This window comes from Erigeron canadensis, chromosome 8 (assembly GCF_010389155.1).
Source record: "Erigeron canadensis isolate Cc75 chromosome 8, C_canadensis_v1, whole genome shotgun sequence".
Classification (NCBI taxonomy): Eukaryota; Viridiplantae; Streptophyta; class Magnoliopsida; order Asterales; family Asteraceae; genus Erigeron; species Erigeron canadensis.
Window position 1 is genome coordinate 45,556,911 of NC_057768.1, and position 16,321 is coordinate 45,573,231.

General features: G+C 35.9%; 2 protein-coding genes across 2 annotated transcripts; both read left to right on the top strand.

Annotated features, from left to right (window-relative positions):
• The first annotated feature begins 1,357 nt into the window (after positions 1–1,357).
• Positions 1,358–7,527, top strand: LOC122578450 (glycine dehydrogenase (decarboxylating) A, mitochondrial). Its single transcript, XM_043750421.1, has 15 exons — positions 1,358–2,749; positions 3,235–3,480; positions 3,551–3,628; positions 3,713–3,813; positions 4,163–4,358; positions 4,448–4,573; positions 4,653–4,838; positions 4,913–5,026; positions 5,163–5,315; positions 5,397–5,585; positions 5,703–5,780; positions 5,855–5,980; positions 6,421–6,519; positions 6,608–6,725; positions 7,281–7,527. The coding sequence occupies exons 1-15, from the start codon at positions 1,538–1,540 to the stop codon at positions 7,370–7,372; spliced, it is 3,114 nt and encodes a 1,037-aa protein (XP_043606356.1). The 5' UTR covers positions 1,358–1,537; the 3' UTR covers positions 7,373–7,527.
• Positions 7,528–10,142: 2,615 nt separating this feature from the next.
• On the top strand, positions 10,143–12,400 carry LOC122578925. The gene is made up of 6 exons (XM_043750977.1): positions 10,143–10,532; positions 11,020–11,090; positions 11,185–11,231; positions 11,330–11,818; positions 11,891–11,981; positions 12,113–12,400. Exons 1-6 carry the CDS (start codon positions 10,169–10,171, stop codon positions 12,197–12,199), a joined length of 1,149 nt encoding a protein of 382 aa, XP_043606912.1. The 5' UTR covers positions 10,143–10,168; the 3' UTR covers positions 12,200–12,400.
• The last annotated feature ends 3,921 nt before the right edge of the window (positions 12,401–16,321 follow it).

Consider the following 16,321-nt stretch of genomic DNA (forward strand, 5'->3'; position numbering starts at 1 on the left):
CCAATCCAGTTTATCCCATCGTGCCTGCCACATGTTTAACAAATTGCGCCTATGAGGGTATGTAAGTGACTCGTTTTAAAGTGGCCGATAATAAACGATTGGCTTCCATTGCTCTTGGTTTTAGAACTACTATAGACGCCAAACAAAATCATATCATATCCACGTGTTCCAATGTCGTCATTTTCCTTTTATTTCAAATTGTACCCACCACCTTAGATCTGGAATATGTATTTATTTTCACTTTTGGTACACAGACTATACATATAAAGACATATCTTGTCCATCATAATTAACGCCCACATTCAATTTAGAACAAACCCATCGAGTGGTCTAATATCAAAGAGTCTTATTTTTTCACAAAAGGTCTAGGGTTCCAATGGTGTTATAGCCGAATATATTGGGATGACTAAGGTAACCCGTCACATAGGAGAAATCGGTTACATCGACATATCAAAAATTGGCTCGTCATCTCCGAATAACTCAAACATTAAAAATCTTTATTGGTTACCCGTTGTTGGGTATATTGGTTATCCATGATAGTTGTAATGCAAAAAAAGGGAGAAAACAAAACTATATGATTTTTCTTTTGAGAAATTCTTTATGTTAACTTAAAGCTTAAATGTTCAAAAAAATAATAAAATATAAGAACAAAAAAGAAAAAATTAAGGCCTTGTAACATAATTCATACATTATATGACACTCGGCCAAAGTTGAAGAATTGACTTTAAAGACTCAAAACATGACATTTATAGTGAAAGAGTGGGAGTAACTATTAATATTATATTAGAATTACTCTCGAATTAATCTTTTTTTTTCCAATAGGTTAAGTTGCACCAATTTGACATAGGGTGGTTCACCCTTGTGGTTACACTACATCATATGTTTGGTCTTTCATTATTACATCAAGTCCATAAGATTAAGAGTTATATATAATCAATTTGGAGAGAAAGTATTAAGAGTTATATATAATCAATTTGTAAAAGAAATGTAGTAGAATCCAATCATGGACTTGAAGGAACTTATAAGATTAGTAGATAAGTTTAAAAAACGAGTTGTTTATATAAAATTAATGTGTCATGGTGTGGTATTGTAATGACCTTGATAAAATATGCAACATTAGAGATACTCTTATAAAGGCGATACTCCGTATTATATATATTCTAGAAGGTTAAAATTTTAAAGAAGTAAAATGAAAGTAGAGAACCAAATATAAACATGAGTATATAGTTTAGGACCAAATAGATAAATATAAAGCCACTATTGATGACATGTGACTAGGGGAGAAAGCTTGTGAGGCCATTGTATTCCCAGTAACCCCTTTTTATCTACACCCCAATCCCTCCACCATTTCCCTCACCATACTAATCAAAAATTAAAAAAAAAAAAAAAACCAAACAGAGCAACCACTCTGTTTTCTTCTCATTTCTATTGACAGTTGAGTGTTCTTGATTCATTCAACTTCAATAGAATACAATCCAATCATATACATACATAACATATACATATATAACATATATATACATACATATACAAAAATATGGAACGTGCACGCAGGCTAGCTAACAAGGCCATCATTGGCCGGTTAGTTTCACAAACCAAACAAAGCCCGTCATCCCCTGCTCAATATTCATCATCAAGGTATGTTTCATCTTTATCACCTTATGTATGTAGTGGCACAAGAAACATTAGTAGATCCTCGGACAGGAACATGTTTGGTTCCCAACATGTTCGATCTATATCTGTTGACTCATTGAAACCAAGTGACACGTTCCCACGTCGCCATAACTCTGCCACCCCAGATGAACAAACCAAAATGGCTGAGTTTGTCGGTTTCCCGAATATCGAGTCACTTATTGATGCAACTGTGCCCAAATCTATCCGTCTTGAGTCAATGAAGTATCCTAAGTTTGACGAAGGGTTAACCGAGTCACAAATGCTTGCACATATGCAAGATTTAGCTTCTAAGAATAAGATCTTTAAGTCGTTTATCGGTATGGGCTATTATAATACTTCTGTGCCTACTGTTATATTAAGAAACATTATGGAAAACCCGGGTTGGTATACGCAGTATACGCCGTACCAGGCTGAGATTGCGCAGGGTCGGCTTGAGTCCTTGCTCAATTTTCAGACCATGGTTACGGATCTTACCGGTTTGCCCATGTCGAATGCTTCTTTACTTGATGAAGGGACTGCAGCTGCTGAAGCTATGGCAATGTGTAACAATATTCAAAAGGGTAAAAAGAAGACTTTTATTATTGCTAGTAACTGTCACCCACAAACAATCGAAATTTGTAAGACTAGGGCTGATGGGTTTGAACTGAAAGTGGTCACCGCGGATCTTAAGGATTTTGATTACTCGTCTGGTGACGTGTGTGGGGTTCTGGTTCAGTATCCAGGGACTGAGGGTGAGTTGTTGGACTATGGTGAGTTCATTAAGAATGCACATGCAAATGGGGTGAAAGTTGTTATGGCTAGTGATTTGTTGGCTTTGACTATTTTGAAGCCTCCTGGTGAGTTTGGAGCTGATATCGTGGTTGGTTCGGCTCAACGATTTGGGGTTCCAATGGGGTATGGGGGTCCTCATGCAGCTTTTCTTGCAACATCACAAGAATACAAGAGAATGATGCCTGGAAGAATCATTGGTGTTAGTGTCGATTCTTCTGGCAAACCTGCTTTACGTATGGCTATGCAGACCCGCGAGCAACACATCAGAAGGGACAAAGCAACCAGCAACATTTGCACAGCTCAGGTATCTTTCGATGCTTTAACGTGGTGTTTGGGTTTATGTCTTCGAATTAATTTATTACAATATTTGTTTTTTATTGTTTGGATAAACGTATTTTGCTTCTCATTATCCAGTTATTTAGGGTATAATAATAACTAGTTGCAGATTTTTTTGGTCATTTTATGCATTAGTTTCTAAGTTTCTTAGATCATCAATTTGTTTAAACAGTTAAACAACTGATTATCTTGTTATAACAACTTCAGAAAACATGAACCCACGTAAACAATATCTCCTGGAACCTGTTTTTATTGTAGCTTAAAATTACATAGCCCGCTCTAAAAGTACATGCTATTACACATCAAGTAACTCTATTCTTTTAGTTGTATGAAGGATTACAGATGTTTACTTATATGCACAAACACTAGCCTCTGATATGCTAGTAAAGTTATGCCATGTCACTCCCATATCAGATGTTTGCCGCTTTCTAATAAAACTGCTTTATTATACAGGCGTTGCTTGCAAACATGGCTGCTATGTTTGGTGTTTATCATGGACCAGAAGGTCTTAAGACCATAGCCCAACGTGTCCATGGTCTTGCTGGCACATTTGCTGCAGGTCTGAAAAAACTGGGGACGGTACAAGTTCAGGATCTCCCATTTTTTGACACTGTGAAGATAATATGTGCTGATTCGAGTACAATAGCTGAAGAAGCTTACAAGCATCAGATGAATCTGCGTATTGTGGATAAAAACACGGTATGTATCTTTCCATGTGCTATTTAGATATACACACTGTTACACTCTTTCTCAAAGATATTTGTCTCAGATCACTGTCTCTTTTGATGAAACAACTACCATCGAAGATGTGGATACTTTGTTCAAAGTTTTTGCATTGGGGAAACCTGTGAGTGTGCCCATTCTGTTAATATCAAGAATATCTGTATACATCTTGTTTGGATAGACACTTGAAAGTTTTTCTTGATTCTAGGTGACCTTCACTGCCGCATCTCTTGCACCAGAGGTTCAGGATGATATCCCTTCCGCGCTTGTAAGGGAAACTCCATATTTGACTCATCCAATTTTTAACGCGTATGATTCTTTCCTATACCGTTTCTTGCAATACTTTAACTTTTAATTTCATAGCCACAGTTTAATAGTTTAACATTTAGTATTAAGAACACCTGTCATCTTTAGCTTTGCCTTTTATACGGCGAGATGTACAATTTTCTATTTAGGTGGCAGTTTCGACCTATTTACTTATGAACGGGTTGCATCTGGGAAGTATTGTTTTGGGTCAACCCAACTTCAAACAGAAAGTTACCCAAAATGACCTCTTACCCGCCTCACCCATTTTACCACCTTTAGATTTTGTTGAGTAAAGTTGTTCAGGAGACTGATACTTATCATTAAAGACTTGCTCGGTTGTATGTGATTGCAGTTATCATACAGAGCATGAGCTATTAAGATACATTAGTAAGTTGCAATCCAAGGATCTCTCATTGTGCCACAGTATGATTCCCCTTGGGTCTTGTACTATGAAGCTCAATGCAACTACAGAAATGATGCCAGTGACATGGCCAGCCTTTGCAGATATGCATCCTTTTGTCCCTACCGAACAGGCACAAGGCTATCAGGTAACCTTATATTTCTTTTAGAATTTTTAATAATGTACCATAATCATTTCAAAGTTTAAAGGCAACATATCTGTGGCATTTGTTTGCAGGAAATGTTCAAGAATTTAGGTGACTTGCTGTGTACCATTACTGGATTTGATTCTTTCTCTTTGCAACCCAATGCTGGTGCTGCTGGAGAATACGCCGGGCTGATGGTTATCCGAGCATATCATATGGTATGTGTGCATTAGTTTTTGATGTTTATTATTTCTGAATGCCAAATTACAATTGAGTTGCTGACTTTGGTCCCTATAGGCAAGAGGAGATCACCATAGGAACGTATGTATTATCCCTGTCTCAGCACATGGAACAAACCCTGCTAGTGCTGCCATGTGCGGAATGAAAATCATTACTGTGGGAACTGACTCCAAAGGTAACATCAATATTGAAGAGTTACGCAAGGCTGCTGAGGCAAACAAAGAGAATTTATCTGCTCTCATGGTAAGTAGTTGTAACTAAATACTGTAACTTTATTTTGATCCAATGTATATGAGATTAATTAAGATACATTTTAGGTTACATATCCTTCAACTCATGGAGTTTATGAGGAGGGTATTGATGAGATCTGCAAAATTATTCATGACAATGGAGGTCAAGTTTACATGGATGGAGCCAACATGAATGCACAGGTATCTTCAGAAGCAGCATGCATAAAACAAGCCTGTGCATTCTGAAAGTATATTTAGCTCAGGAGTTTGAAGCATATATAATCTCATATTTTCATCTCATTTTGAATTTTTGTGTGTATTTCTCTTGTTTTTATAGGTTGGTCTGACAAGTCCAGGATTTATTGGTGCCGATGTTTGCCATCTAAACCTGCACAAGACATTTTGCATTCCACATGGTGGAGGTGGTCCTGGAATGGGTCCAATTGGTGTGAAGAAGCATTTGGCACCATACTTGCCTTCACACCCTGTGGTACACACCAAAACTGACTGTATTTGTATTTGGTCATGATTATGTGTGCACTTTCTATAATACTATACATTTTTTGTGAAGGTCTCGACAGGTGGCATACCGGCCCCTGAACACAGTAAGCCACTTGGTACTATCTCGGCTGCGCCTTGGGGTTCGGCACTTATCTTGCCTATATCATATACATACATTGCTATGATGGGATCTCAAGGAATAACAAATGCATCAAAGATAGCTATCCTTAATGCAAATTATATGGCAAAGCGCCTAGAGGTCTGAATTTGTCCCTTTTTCTTCTGTGCATTAAACAAGATATCATCTTGTTAGTTTAGGATAAAAGAATACAATTTATTATTATCAGTATGACTTACCCTAGGTATTACAATGCAGAATCACTATCCAATTCTTTTCCGTGGTGTGAATGGAACAGTTGCCCACGAATTCATTGTTGATTTGAGACCATTGAAGGTAATTTTCATACGTATCAGTTTAATTGTGGTTGTTTTTATTAAGATATATGGACTAAACTCAGTCATATTCAGACTTCTGCTGGAGTAGAGCCAGAAGATGTTGCTAAACGTCTTATAGATTACGGGTTTCATGGTCCTACAATGTCATGGCCAGTTCCAGGAACACTGATGATTGAGCCCACTGAAAGTGAAAGCAAGGTATGCTCCACGTTAGAGATTCTGTTAAAACTATAAAAGTATAAGCAGAAGATGTTGCAAAATGAGTGGGCTGGGTAACCGACTAACTGGTCAAAATGGATCGGTTGAGGTTGACCAGGAATACTTTTTTGTCTCAGAAGTCTTAAATGTTTTATATCAGATATATGTGTGTCAAATATAATTCTTATATAATACTCCGTATTACTTCAATAGTACAACTACAAAGTTTACGAGGTTTTATACATTAAGAATACGCTTTGGTGGACCTGTACTTGTAGCTAGTATTTACGTTTATTTGTTTGACATGTTAAAGACAAAACATAATCCAAATCAACCTATTCATAACTAAATCGCTTGAAATTTTCATCTCTGATGACGAGGTTTTGTATTCTTTTTCCTTACATTTTACTTAAGGCATGGGACTTTTAACTTGTATGTAGGCGGAGTTGGACAGGTTTTGCGATGCTTTAATTTCCATTAGAGAAGAAATTGCGGAGATTGAGAAAGGAAAAGTTGATATCAACAACAATGTCATCAAGGTATTTTAGCCATCAGTTTGACTTCGTTGAAATAGTTCTTGGCTTCTTGCATGAGTTATGCCTTGATTTGATATAAATTTATTTGCAGGGAGCTCCTCATCCTCCACACGTACTCATGGCTGATAAGTGGACAAAACCATACTCTCGAGAATATGCAGCTTACCCTGCACCTTGGCTTCGTGCTGCTAAGTTCTGGCCTACTACATGTTCGTATCTCTCTTTCACTCTCTTATAAATGCTGACAATATGGTTATTTTCTGAATAATAGAGGTGGCAAACAAGAGGATCGGGCAGGGCGTGTCAAATGGGTTGGGTCAAAATGGTTAAATTTTCATATGTGGGTCATTACAGGTCGCGCCTGGTTGGTCCAGCCCACCAGTTTTTTGTTTTGGTTCGTTTTTTCCTATATCTTTATAAATAAATACGAGTATTACAACTATTATATGAAGGTAATGATTTTACTTATCTGTAACTAAAAAGATATAATGAGCCTCAATAGGAATGGAAAATTTGGTTTAGCCTTTTCCTTTTTGATATTTTTTTTATAATCAACTATTTGACATGTAATCAATTAAATACAACTCGCATTGGGGCATGTTTGCATATAAATTGCCACCTATACTACATATGCAATGTGGTATAGCAAGTGCAGATTGGCCTTACTGCCAGATCACACTGATATTTAATATCCTGAAACTTTGGATCAAAACTGTCTTTACTGTCTCTATTTATAACTTTCTGATATCGGGTTGTGTTGACAGGCCGTGTGGACAATGTGTATGGTGACCGCAACCTCATCTGCACTCTTCAGCCACCACAGGAGTATGAAGAGAAAGCTGAAGCAACTGCTTAAGATATGAACCATTAAATGTGCCTCAAGGGTTTTCATTAGCTGTATACATCAATCTGTTCTTGTATATAGATGTTGCTTATCTGTACGCCTTACGGCTGCTGGATTTTGTGATATTCCTGTAATCATGATGACCAGCTGCTCTGCTCTTATAACAATTCCTTCTGGTATACAACTTTCACTTGTTGTGAAAGAGATTGTACTCGCCAACATCAGATTTATAGCTATCAAACATACGGTCAAAACCAAAATATGTCAAGGGAATAAGGGGAATCTGGTAAGTTACTCGATCATCTGAGGGCAAGGTACTTCAGTTGACGCCTAATATGCAGTTTTTGTGTATATTTCATTCAATGGCTTGTGTGGTCAACGTATTGAGTAGAGGTGTCAAAGTAGGTATGTCGGGTGGTTGGGTAATATGTGGAAACCCATAACCTATGTGCAACGTTTAACTCGCTGCTTGGATTGGATCAGTTCAAGATGTTTTAGACGTTTAATCAAGTTTTCAGAAATGTTATTTATTAAAGCGTCGTGATTACAAAAACAATATCATTTCAACAATGATATAAATTTTAAATGAAACGTTAAAAGTTTTTTTGCAAAAAAGAATAATAAGAAAAAAAATATTGAACTAACTTTTTTTTTTTTTAAACATATATATATATATATATATATTCACAATGGTCCTTGCAAATCACAAGCAACCATTATACAAGTTATTACATACAAGGTTATCCAATATTGAAATTATACCAATCTTTTCAACTAATATCCTTCCTTGTGGTTCTATTCTTATACCATAAAAAACCAAGACTTTTTATGTTATGAAAAATCTTCACCGGGCAAGCAATCACATTGTTGAATCTTCTATCATTTCTAGCCTTCCAGATACACAAACATGTCGTCCACACGATACCTTTGACAATCTTTCTTTTCTCCTTCTCAACCCTGACATGTTTGTGAATGATCACAAGATCCTTGGACTAACTTTCTAACTGATTTTGTCACTTGCTGCTTAGTCTTAAAGGCTATGTATATTTGACAAATAATCAATGTGGACTACATCAATTTACATTACATGAATAAAAAAAATAATCCAGACGATCATTGGTCGTCTCAAAAATGTTGGGTGTCTTCATATAAAACGAATACAAAGTCGTATAAAACAACATTATAAAACGCTAAGCAACTTGCTTATGTGATTATATAAATTATTTTAACTTAACAGGCGGAAAAAAAAAAAGAAAAATATTATCTGTTTAGTGTAAAGTAAAAGAGAAAAATAAGAATAAGAAAGACAAATGGTGTGGAAAAATTTTTGCTAATGAAAAGAGTATTGATAATGTAAAATGCTAGTGCTTAAAAGCAGTGGCGGAACCAGGATTTTTATTTTGGGGTCGTTGAACGGTTTTCATAAGAATAACAAGTGTAACATTAAACTACAAAATTTAATTACACTAGTTTGGGGTTGCCAAAAACAATTACCTAAAAACTAAATAAAATTATAGAAATAATACTAGAAATATAGAGTTTTATAAACATTGTGGGATTGTTAAGGCCATCCTTGATCACCACATAACTCCTCGACTGTTTAGAAGTGTCAAATAATTAAGGTGCTTAATAAACTTCTAAGGAAAAATCAAAATGAACAACGTCAGAGTTAAATCTATGTATTAAAAACATCAAACAATATGATATTTTAGTGTTATAAATCATTTATAATCAAAAACACATACCAAGTTTTTAATCATATTCTACACCAGATTAGATATAAAATCAAACATCATATCAAATATCAAATTTATATAAAGTACATATTAGTGATTCAATTCAAGTTTCAAAAACTATTAATTTGCCATAATTAAATACTAATTAATTTCTATAAACTAGAATACGAAAAATGATACTAAATATTAATTTTATAAAACTAATCTTAATACTCATATGATATACTCCATCCGTTCCACTAAATGTGTCCACTTTTAAATTTTTAAAGTCATTTTTTTGCAACTTTGACTTTGAATATCTTTGTTTGTGTTATATAATACTCGATGGAAGTTATACCGATGTAAACATATATAAAACTCAATTAATTCATATAATTTCCAACAAGTATTATACAACACAAATAAAAATAATCAAGGTCAAAGTAGTAAAAAATTGACTTTGAAAAAATAAGTGGACACATTTAGTAGGACGAGAGAGCCAAATTTTTATTGAACAATCATATATCAGATAATATCTAACCATACAAAGATGAAGTGTTCTCAATTCCAGTACTCCTAATGGGGTTTAAGAGATACACACCCATTTCAAGAAGGAAAATCTCATAAACAATTAACCATATATTGTAAATTTACCTTAATCCTATATTAACTAATTTTTAGTTGCTACTAGTTGCCGTCATCATCACCACCATCAGTCGCCTCCGTATTGGAACTGAATATGTTACATAAGACTGAAGAGAGTGAGAGGTGAAAAGGACAAACCCACCTACTTTTTGCCCCCTAGGTGAACCCTCTACCCGACAAACCTACAAGTTAGCTCAAATTGGTTTGACCAACCCAAAATTGAAAACCAAAAACCCACTCCCCCAATCAAAACAAAGAACCCATCACCCCACATGTCTCATAATATAAGTCGTCTTACTCTTCAAAATTCATCTATTTCCATCTTTTTTCGAAAAGAACTCTTTCTATTTTACATGAAGCAAGTCATAACATTTAGCTAAGGTTTTACACGAATTCTTTCCTTTTTCTTTTTCCACTACACACGTATCCAATCCAATGACGTATTGTGATGCCCGAATTTTTTAACTTTGTAATTTTATTACCTGTTTACCCACCATCCTTTTGCTTTTCCTTCACTTCCACCATCCAACAGAACTGTTTAACCCTCCTCCTGCTCCTGCTGGTACCTATCTTTTTCAACCTAAATAAGAAGTCCCAGGTATCGTATCATCCATCGATCTCTGAGACTCCAGAAAGATTCGAAAAGAATAAAATTAGAAAAATGGGTGGAGGTGGAGGTGCGGATAAACCAAGCAGAGGATTGGTGTTATTCGGTGGCGGAATGGCTAGATTCGTGAATCAATCTCATATCCATTTACACTCTTTGGCTGCCAAATCTTTATGTGGCTTCTTATCCCTCCCTCACTTCCCAGGTTCGCTTTCTAGTATTAATTTCAGTATTATTATTATTATGAATCCCTTTCTGTTGTTAGTACTAGTACTAGCATTAAATTAAGTTTGTTATCAGATTGAATCAATATCCATATGTTTTGTAGATTGTATGTATGTGTATAACCTTTTACTAACAAGGATGTTTATCTTAAATGCCCTAGACACTCGATGAAATTTTGCTTAAAAATTAAGAGATCATTAATTTCTCTTGGCCCTTCTCATCTGACAATTTGATCATTAAGGAATATATATGCTATTGAACTTACGCGGCGACTTTGTTTTGGGCCTGACTTGTATTTTTCATTATGGTGCATGCAAGTCATGGAAAGTTAATCAATATTCACATTTTTGGCCTTCAATATATGCTCATCTTTTTTAGTTACTTGTTTTTGCAAATCGTGATGTCTTTTCTTACCACTTAATCCCGCTGACTATCCGATTATTGGTCGTTCCTTACTTCTTTTGCAGAAAATGTGGATGATGCAACAGTTGGAGAGTTCCTTAATTTGATTGATGCATATGAAGATTATACCACTTTGGTCAGAATATGGTTTTAAGTAGATAACATTCAATGCAGACTGTTTAACCATTTTGTGTTTGTCGTTTTATCTTATACCTTTTGTCCGTTTCCAGAGTGGAGACTCTCAAGGCAAGTGCATTACACCATCTATATCAGAGAGGTAACATTACAATAGCACTTATTTAGGAAACCAATCATTCCTATCATAATCGAATGCTTTGATGACTAAATATATACACTGGTTTTGGACCAATTTAGGTTTATGGGAGTTAGAGCAGCTCTAATAACTGAAAATACAAGGCTAAAATCATGTGGAAGCCAACTTGGGTTTTCTGTGTTGCAGCCAAACGAGTTAATTAACAACAATTGTTCACTTGTTGACTCTCCGGTCAACCTTGCTGCAATTGAGTTGTTGAATCTGCTTGGATTTCAAGATGAGAAGGTTCTAGATACAAGTCAATTTGATCTAGTTTTTATGCATGTTGGATCTCATCAAGAAACCATCAGTAAAGGCACGGAATATGTTAATGCATTGGTTGGTGAGATAATATCTATAGCAGAACCTAAATCTCAGATAGGTTCTCGACTTCATTTATCTGTTGTGTTAACTTACGGGGATATCTCAAAAGACGATGCATCCAATTTTTTAATTTCAAATAAAAGTAAAATCATACAGTCGGGATTTGCTTCACTGTACCCTCGTCAAAGCTACACCATGAAAGGTAGCAATCTAAGGAATAATGTGAGGTAAACGCACAATGAATCATCTATTTACTTTGCCTGGTTCGTGATTTTACTAACTTAATTGTCATCTGACAGAGATTATTGCCCGATGTTACTCGCTCAATGGCAAGATGCTGTTACTCGGAAGGATATGGTTGAAACCTTTTCTTTTCAAGATTTTATGGAGGTACAAAAAACTAATCAAATATGTTAATTTCAAGTTTCGTATTGGTTATTAAACATCTTGTGGAAGTAGAGTTTTGTGATATTTGTGCAACATATCATGTGTTATTAACGAGCGGTTCAATGGTGATGCAGAATGGAGGAAACCTGACAATACCGGCCGATAGATTCCTTCATGAAGTTTCGTTTAAGCTTTGGAAGGCCCCCAAGTATGGAGCCTGAGCTACTACATTTTTGTTGTGATAAACTAACAGTGTGCCTTAGCCTTATGGTTGTTTTTATTGTTCTTATCGTACATGACACTGTTTGTATAACTAGATTTTTGCTTGGTAAAACACTGGTCGCTTTGCGAGTTTCTCACTGTGTTTGATCAGTTGTTTCTTCAAATGATGCATAATTAATTGCAACAGAACTTGTCAAAAAGGTAAAATTGTATACATGTTTAGTTGGTGTCTGTCATGTTGTTTCCTGTCTTTCTCTGCATAGCGACCCTGTATGGTGGATCAGGTTATAATGGTGAATTTTTCTTCTGTTTACTGCTTGCTAGTGGTGCAACTTTTTATATAAAGGATTAATCACGGGATGACTAATGTACTTTTCGTTTTGTATATGGTTGTCCATTATACTTTTTTTTTGATATATATTACCCACAAACTTATAAAATTTGTACATGGTTGACCATTATTTTCAAATCTGGTTCTCTTTCCTTCACCTAGCTTCGTATCTTCATTCACTCTATAAGAAAAAACCCAGAAAACCCAGATTCTTTTAAAAAAAATTAGGAAAAAGAGTAGAAAAGCCATACAATATGTCAAATCTACCACCGTAAAATCTCACAATCCGAGCGATCTAATTGAACCTCCACCTTATATCCACTTATTTCAACAACTCCACCTCACATCCTAATCGCATATCCACCGCAGATCCCAATCGCACATCACTGCATCTCCGCCTCTCAATCGTACATCTGTAGCGAGCATCCCCACCGCAAAATCGCACCTCTACACCGCAGCTCCAACACAGTTCCACCGCACAGAACCGCCGACATTAACGGTAAGAGTTGATTCAGTTAATTTAGATTATAAGTTCTCTTAATTCTTAATTGTGTGTGTACCTTTGTTTATATATATATTTGTGTATAAAATGAAACCTATTTCTGTTTGGATGAAGTTATGCATCTATTGATTCCAAAAGTATCTGTTGATATCTCCAGCATTATTTTGTAGTATTATTTGATGATTTATGAGGGTGTTGGCAACGATGGGTGTTCTCGGTAGTGAGTGGTGGGACGACTCACTCACACACCGCCGCCATCACCTAAGCACTCACGCGTGAATGAATTTGAGTGGTCCGACCACATCGGGTGATAAGTGAGTGGAACAAAAATCAAGGAAATAATGGCTCTTTTTTGTCAACAGATTTTTTTTTGTTTTTGTCTCTTCAACCCATTTTTTCTTGTTATTTAAATTTGTAGCGAGTGGTGAGTGAGTGGTGGCAATGCCAACCAAAATTGAGTGAGTGGTGAGTGAGTAATGCATTTGAGATGGCACAATGTGATTGGTTGGAAGCGAGTGGTGAGTATGTGGCGAGTAAATGGGATGCCATCACCCTGATTAAGTTTTGATTTGATTCCAAACGTACTCATCCTTATATCTGTTAGTATTCTATATATCTCATGTTTTGGTTATACTTATAAGTAATAAATTGATTTGATCTTGATAAGAGTTTTTGCGATTTTTTTTTTAAAGAAACTGGGTTTTCTGGGTTTTTTTTTAAGAGAGAGAATGTAACACCCAACATTTAAAAATATGGATTTCCAAAAATTTTCGCCTAACGGCGTTAAAGAAAGCGGAAAAACATTTAAAAGTCCAAACCAGTAATTTCAGTTTGGTTTATTCAACAAACGGTGTTACTAGCCACATCATTGAAACAAGTCTAAATGGAAATCCATCGGTTGCCCAACATAAAACAACCGATCACAAGTCAATACAATTCATAAGTATCTAAACATAAATTCAAAGGTCTAAAGGAGCAGCCACTATGGGTAAACTATAATCCTTTTCAAGCAATCTACCCATGCCTCGCTCTTTATTCGTCAACACTCAAAGCTTGTTAAACCTGAAGGAACAACACGTTTCAAGAAACAAGTGTTAGCTAACGAATTAGCGAAGTAAGATAACACAAGCTTATAAAAACATTTGTCTAATTAAAACGTATTAAAGTCATATTTCATCATTAAGGCACATAACATCTCATATACCCATAAACATCATTCATATAGGATCGTTCGTCTTAGATGTGCCTAATCATCTTTTCATCATCACATATAACATCATTTTAGGTGTGACTTAAGCCACTCATATCATATAAGGTGTAAGTTTGTGTGTAGGTGGTCAAAAGACCTAACGGGAACCTCACACCCGACTGGATGGATAAGCCTTACGGCGGTCCATCAGTGTCGTTAAGGAATGACAAGCCAAACCAGGAGTAGTCCGTATGTTCAAGACATTGGTGGTTAATCACGCCACCCGGAGATACTCTAACCACGTAATTATGTTGCAAGGAGCCACCCAAGCAACCATATACGCACTCACCGGGCAAGGGCAAGTACGGGTTAATCTTAACACTTTCACATCAAATTTACGAGCTCGATTTCACATCACATATAGTTTAGGTGTTTACACAACCTAAACAATCATCACATATACATCTTTTACATTTGGGCCCTTAAACGTGCACGTGTAATGGCAACTTAATAAGTCTAGTGAACTAGATGAACAAGCCATGTAATAATGCACATTTCACATATCATCATCATACATCACATTTCATAGCATTTCATAATGTCACATATCTTTGGGGTAGCATTTCAGGCTTCAATATGCATATACATAGCCCATATCACCCCCCGTATGATCCCAAATACCCATAAGCAACCAAGATATCATTAGGGGAAGTTATTATATGAAAACTATGTTTTTGTTGAACCTTCAGCGTGTCAAAGTAGTGTATCTTACCTCGTAGAAGCACACAACAAATGATAACGTAAGTTACCGAGCTTTGCAAGTATTCCCGACTACCTATAATCATTAAACGACATAATGAGCTATCAATTACCCACTATTTATGGTCATGACTCAAGCCTAGATACCTATAAATATCACCCATGACAAGACTTGATGCATCGGAGGTTCGTTTAATACTTTAGAGCTTACATAACTCGACGGAACATGGAAATCACTCACTAAATTAACCTTTCTGTAAACTTTACATCATCCTCAACTTTAAAAAGCATTACCATTAGAAAGTAGACTCTCTCACGATTCCGTGGATAGCTTATTCGTCAAAAACGGAGTTACGGTTCAAAAGTTATGGTCGTTTATAAATGTTAACAAAATCAGTCCCTAACGGGAGTTACGAAAATTTGTAACGGGAGTTACGCACCTAACGGGAGTTATGAAAATTTGTAACGGGAGTTACCGTGGAGGTGTTATCGCAATTACCCAGCTAACGGGAGTTACACAACCGTAACGGGAGTTACGACGACCAGTCGTGAAAAACAACCCCAAAACCTAACCAAACATATTCCAAACGACTTTAACACATCTCCAGGTCTTATGAACATCAAATACACTTAAAATAAGACCAAAATCACTCATTGAAAATACCAATTAATCCTTGAATCATTCACCACCTAAATCAATCATTGAATCACCCGAATAACACAAAATCGGTAAAACGTTTGATCAAATAAACCAACCCACACCCCATGGCCTGAGTTGAATACAATCCAAGACTTAAATAATCAGATCTCAGAGAGGAAAATACCTACAATACCTGTAAATGACTTAGAGGATTCAAGATCTAAGCAAAACTTGGACGAAACACCTAGAATCGAGGACTTTTGATGATGGGTTTGCTTTGGGAGGGAGTTAGGAGCGGCTGGAGGTTTTCACACACGTTCAATCAGTTTTGGTGACAATTAGGGATACCTAATTACACCTGGAACCCTGGCTATCAACTCTTAATTTTGCACTTGGGACCCTTTAACTTCTAATCTTATCGTTCTAAGCTTAAACTCACATAACGAGAGACTTAACACATTAAAAAGCACTTAATTACATCATGACACTTTAATTACTTTCATTAAACATCACGTTAGTCATATCACATTTAGCATATAACATCAAATCACATTATCACATATAAGGCACATAAACTTAACGACCTAACGGTGACTAACGGAAAATCAATTAGTCAAATACGAAAAGTTTGAGATGTTATAGAGAATGAAGATTTGAAGATATGTAGATGAGAGAGAAGCGGATTTGAAGATAATGGTCA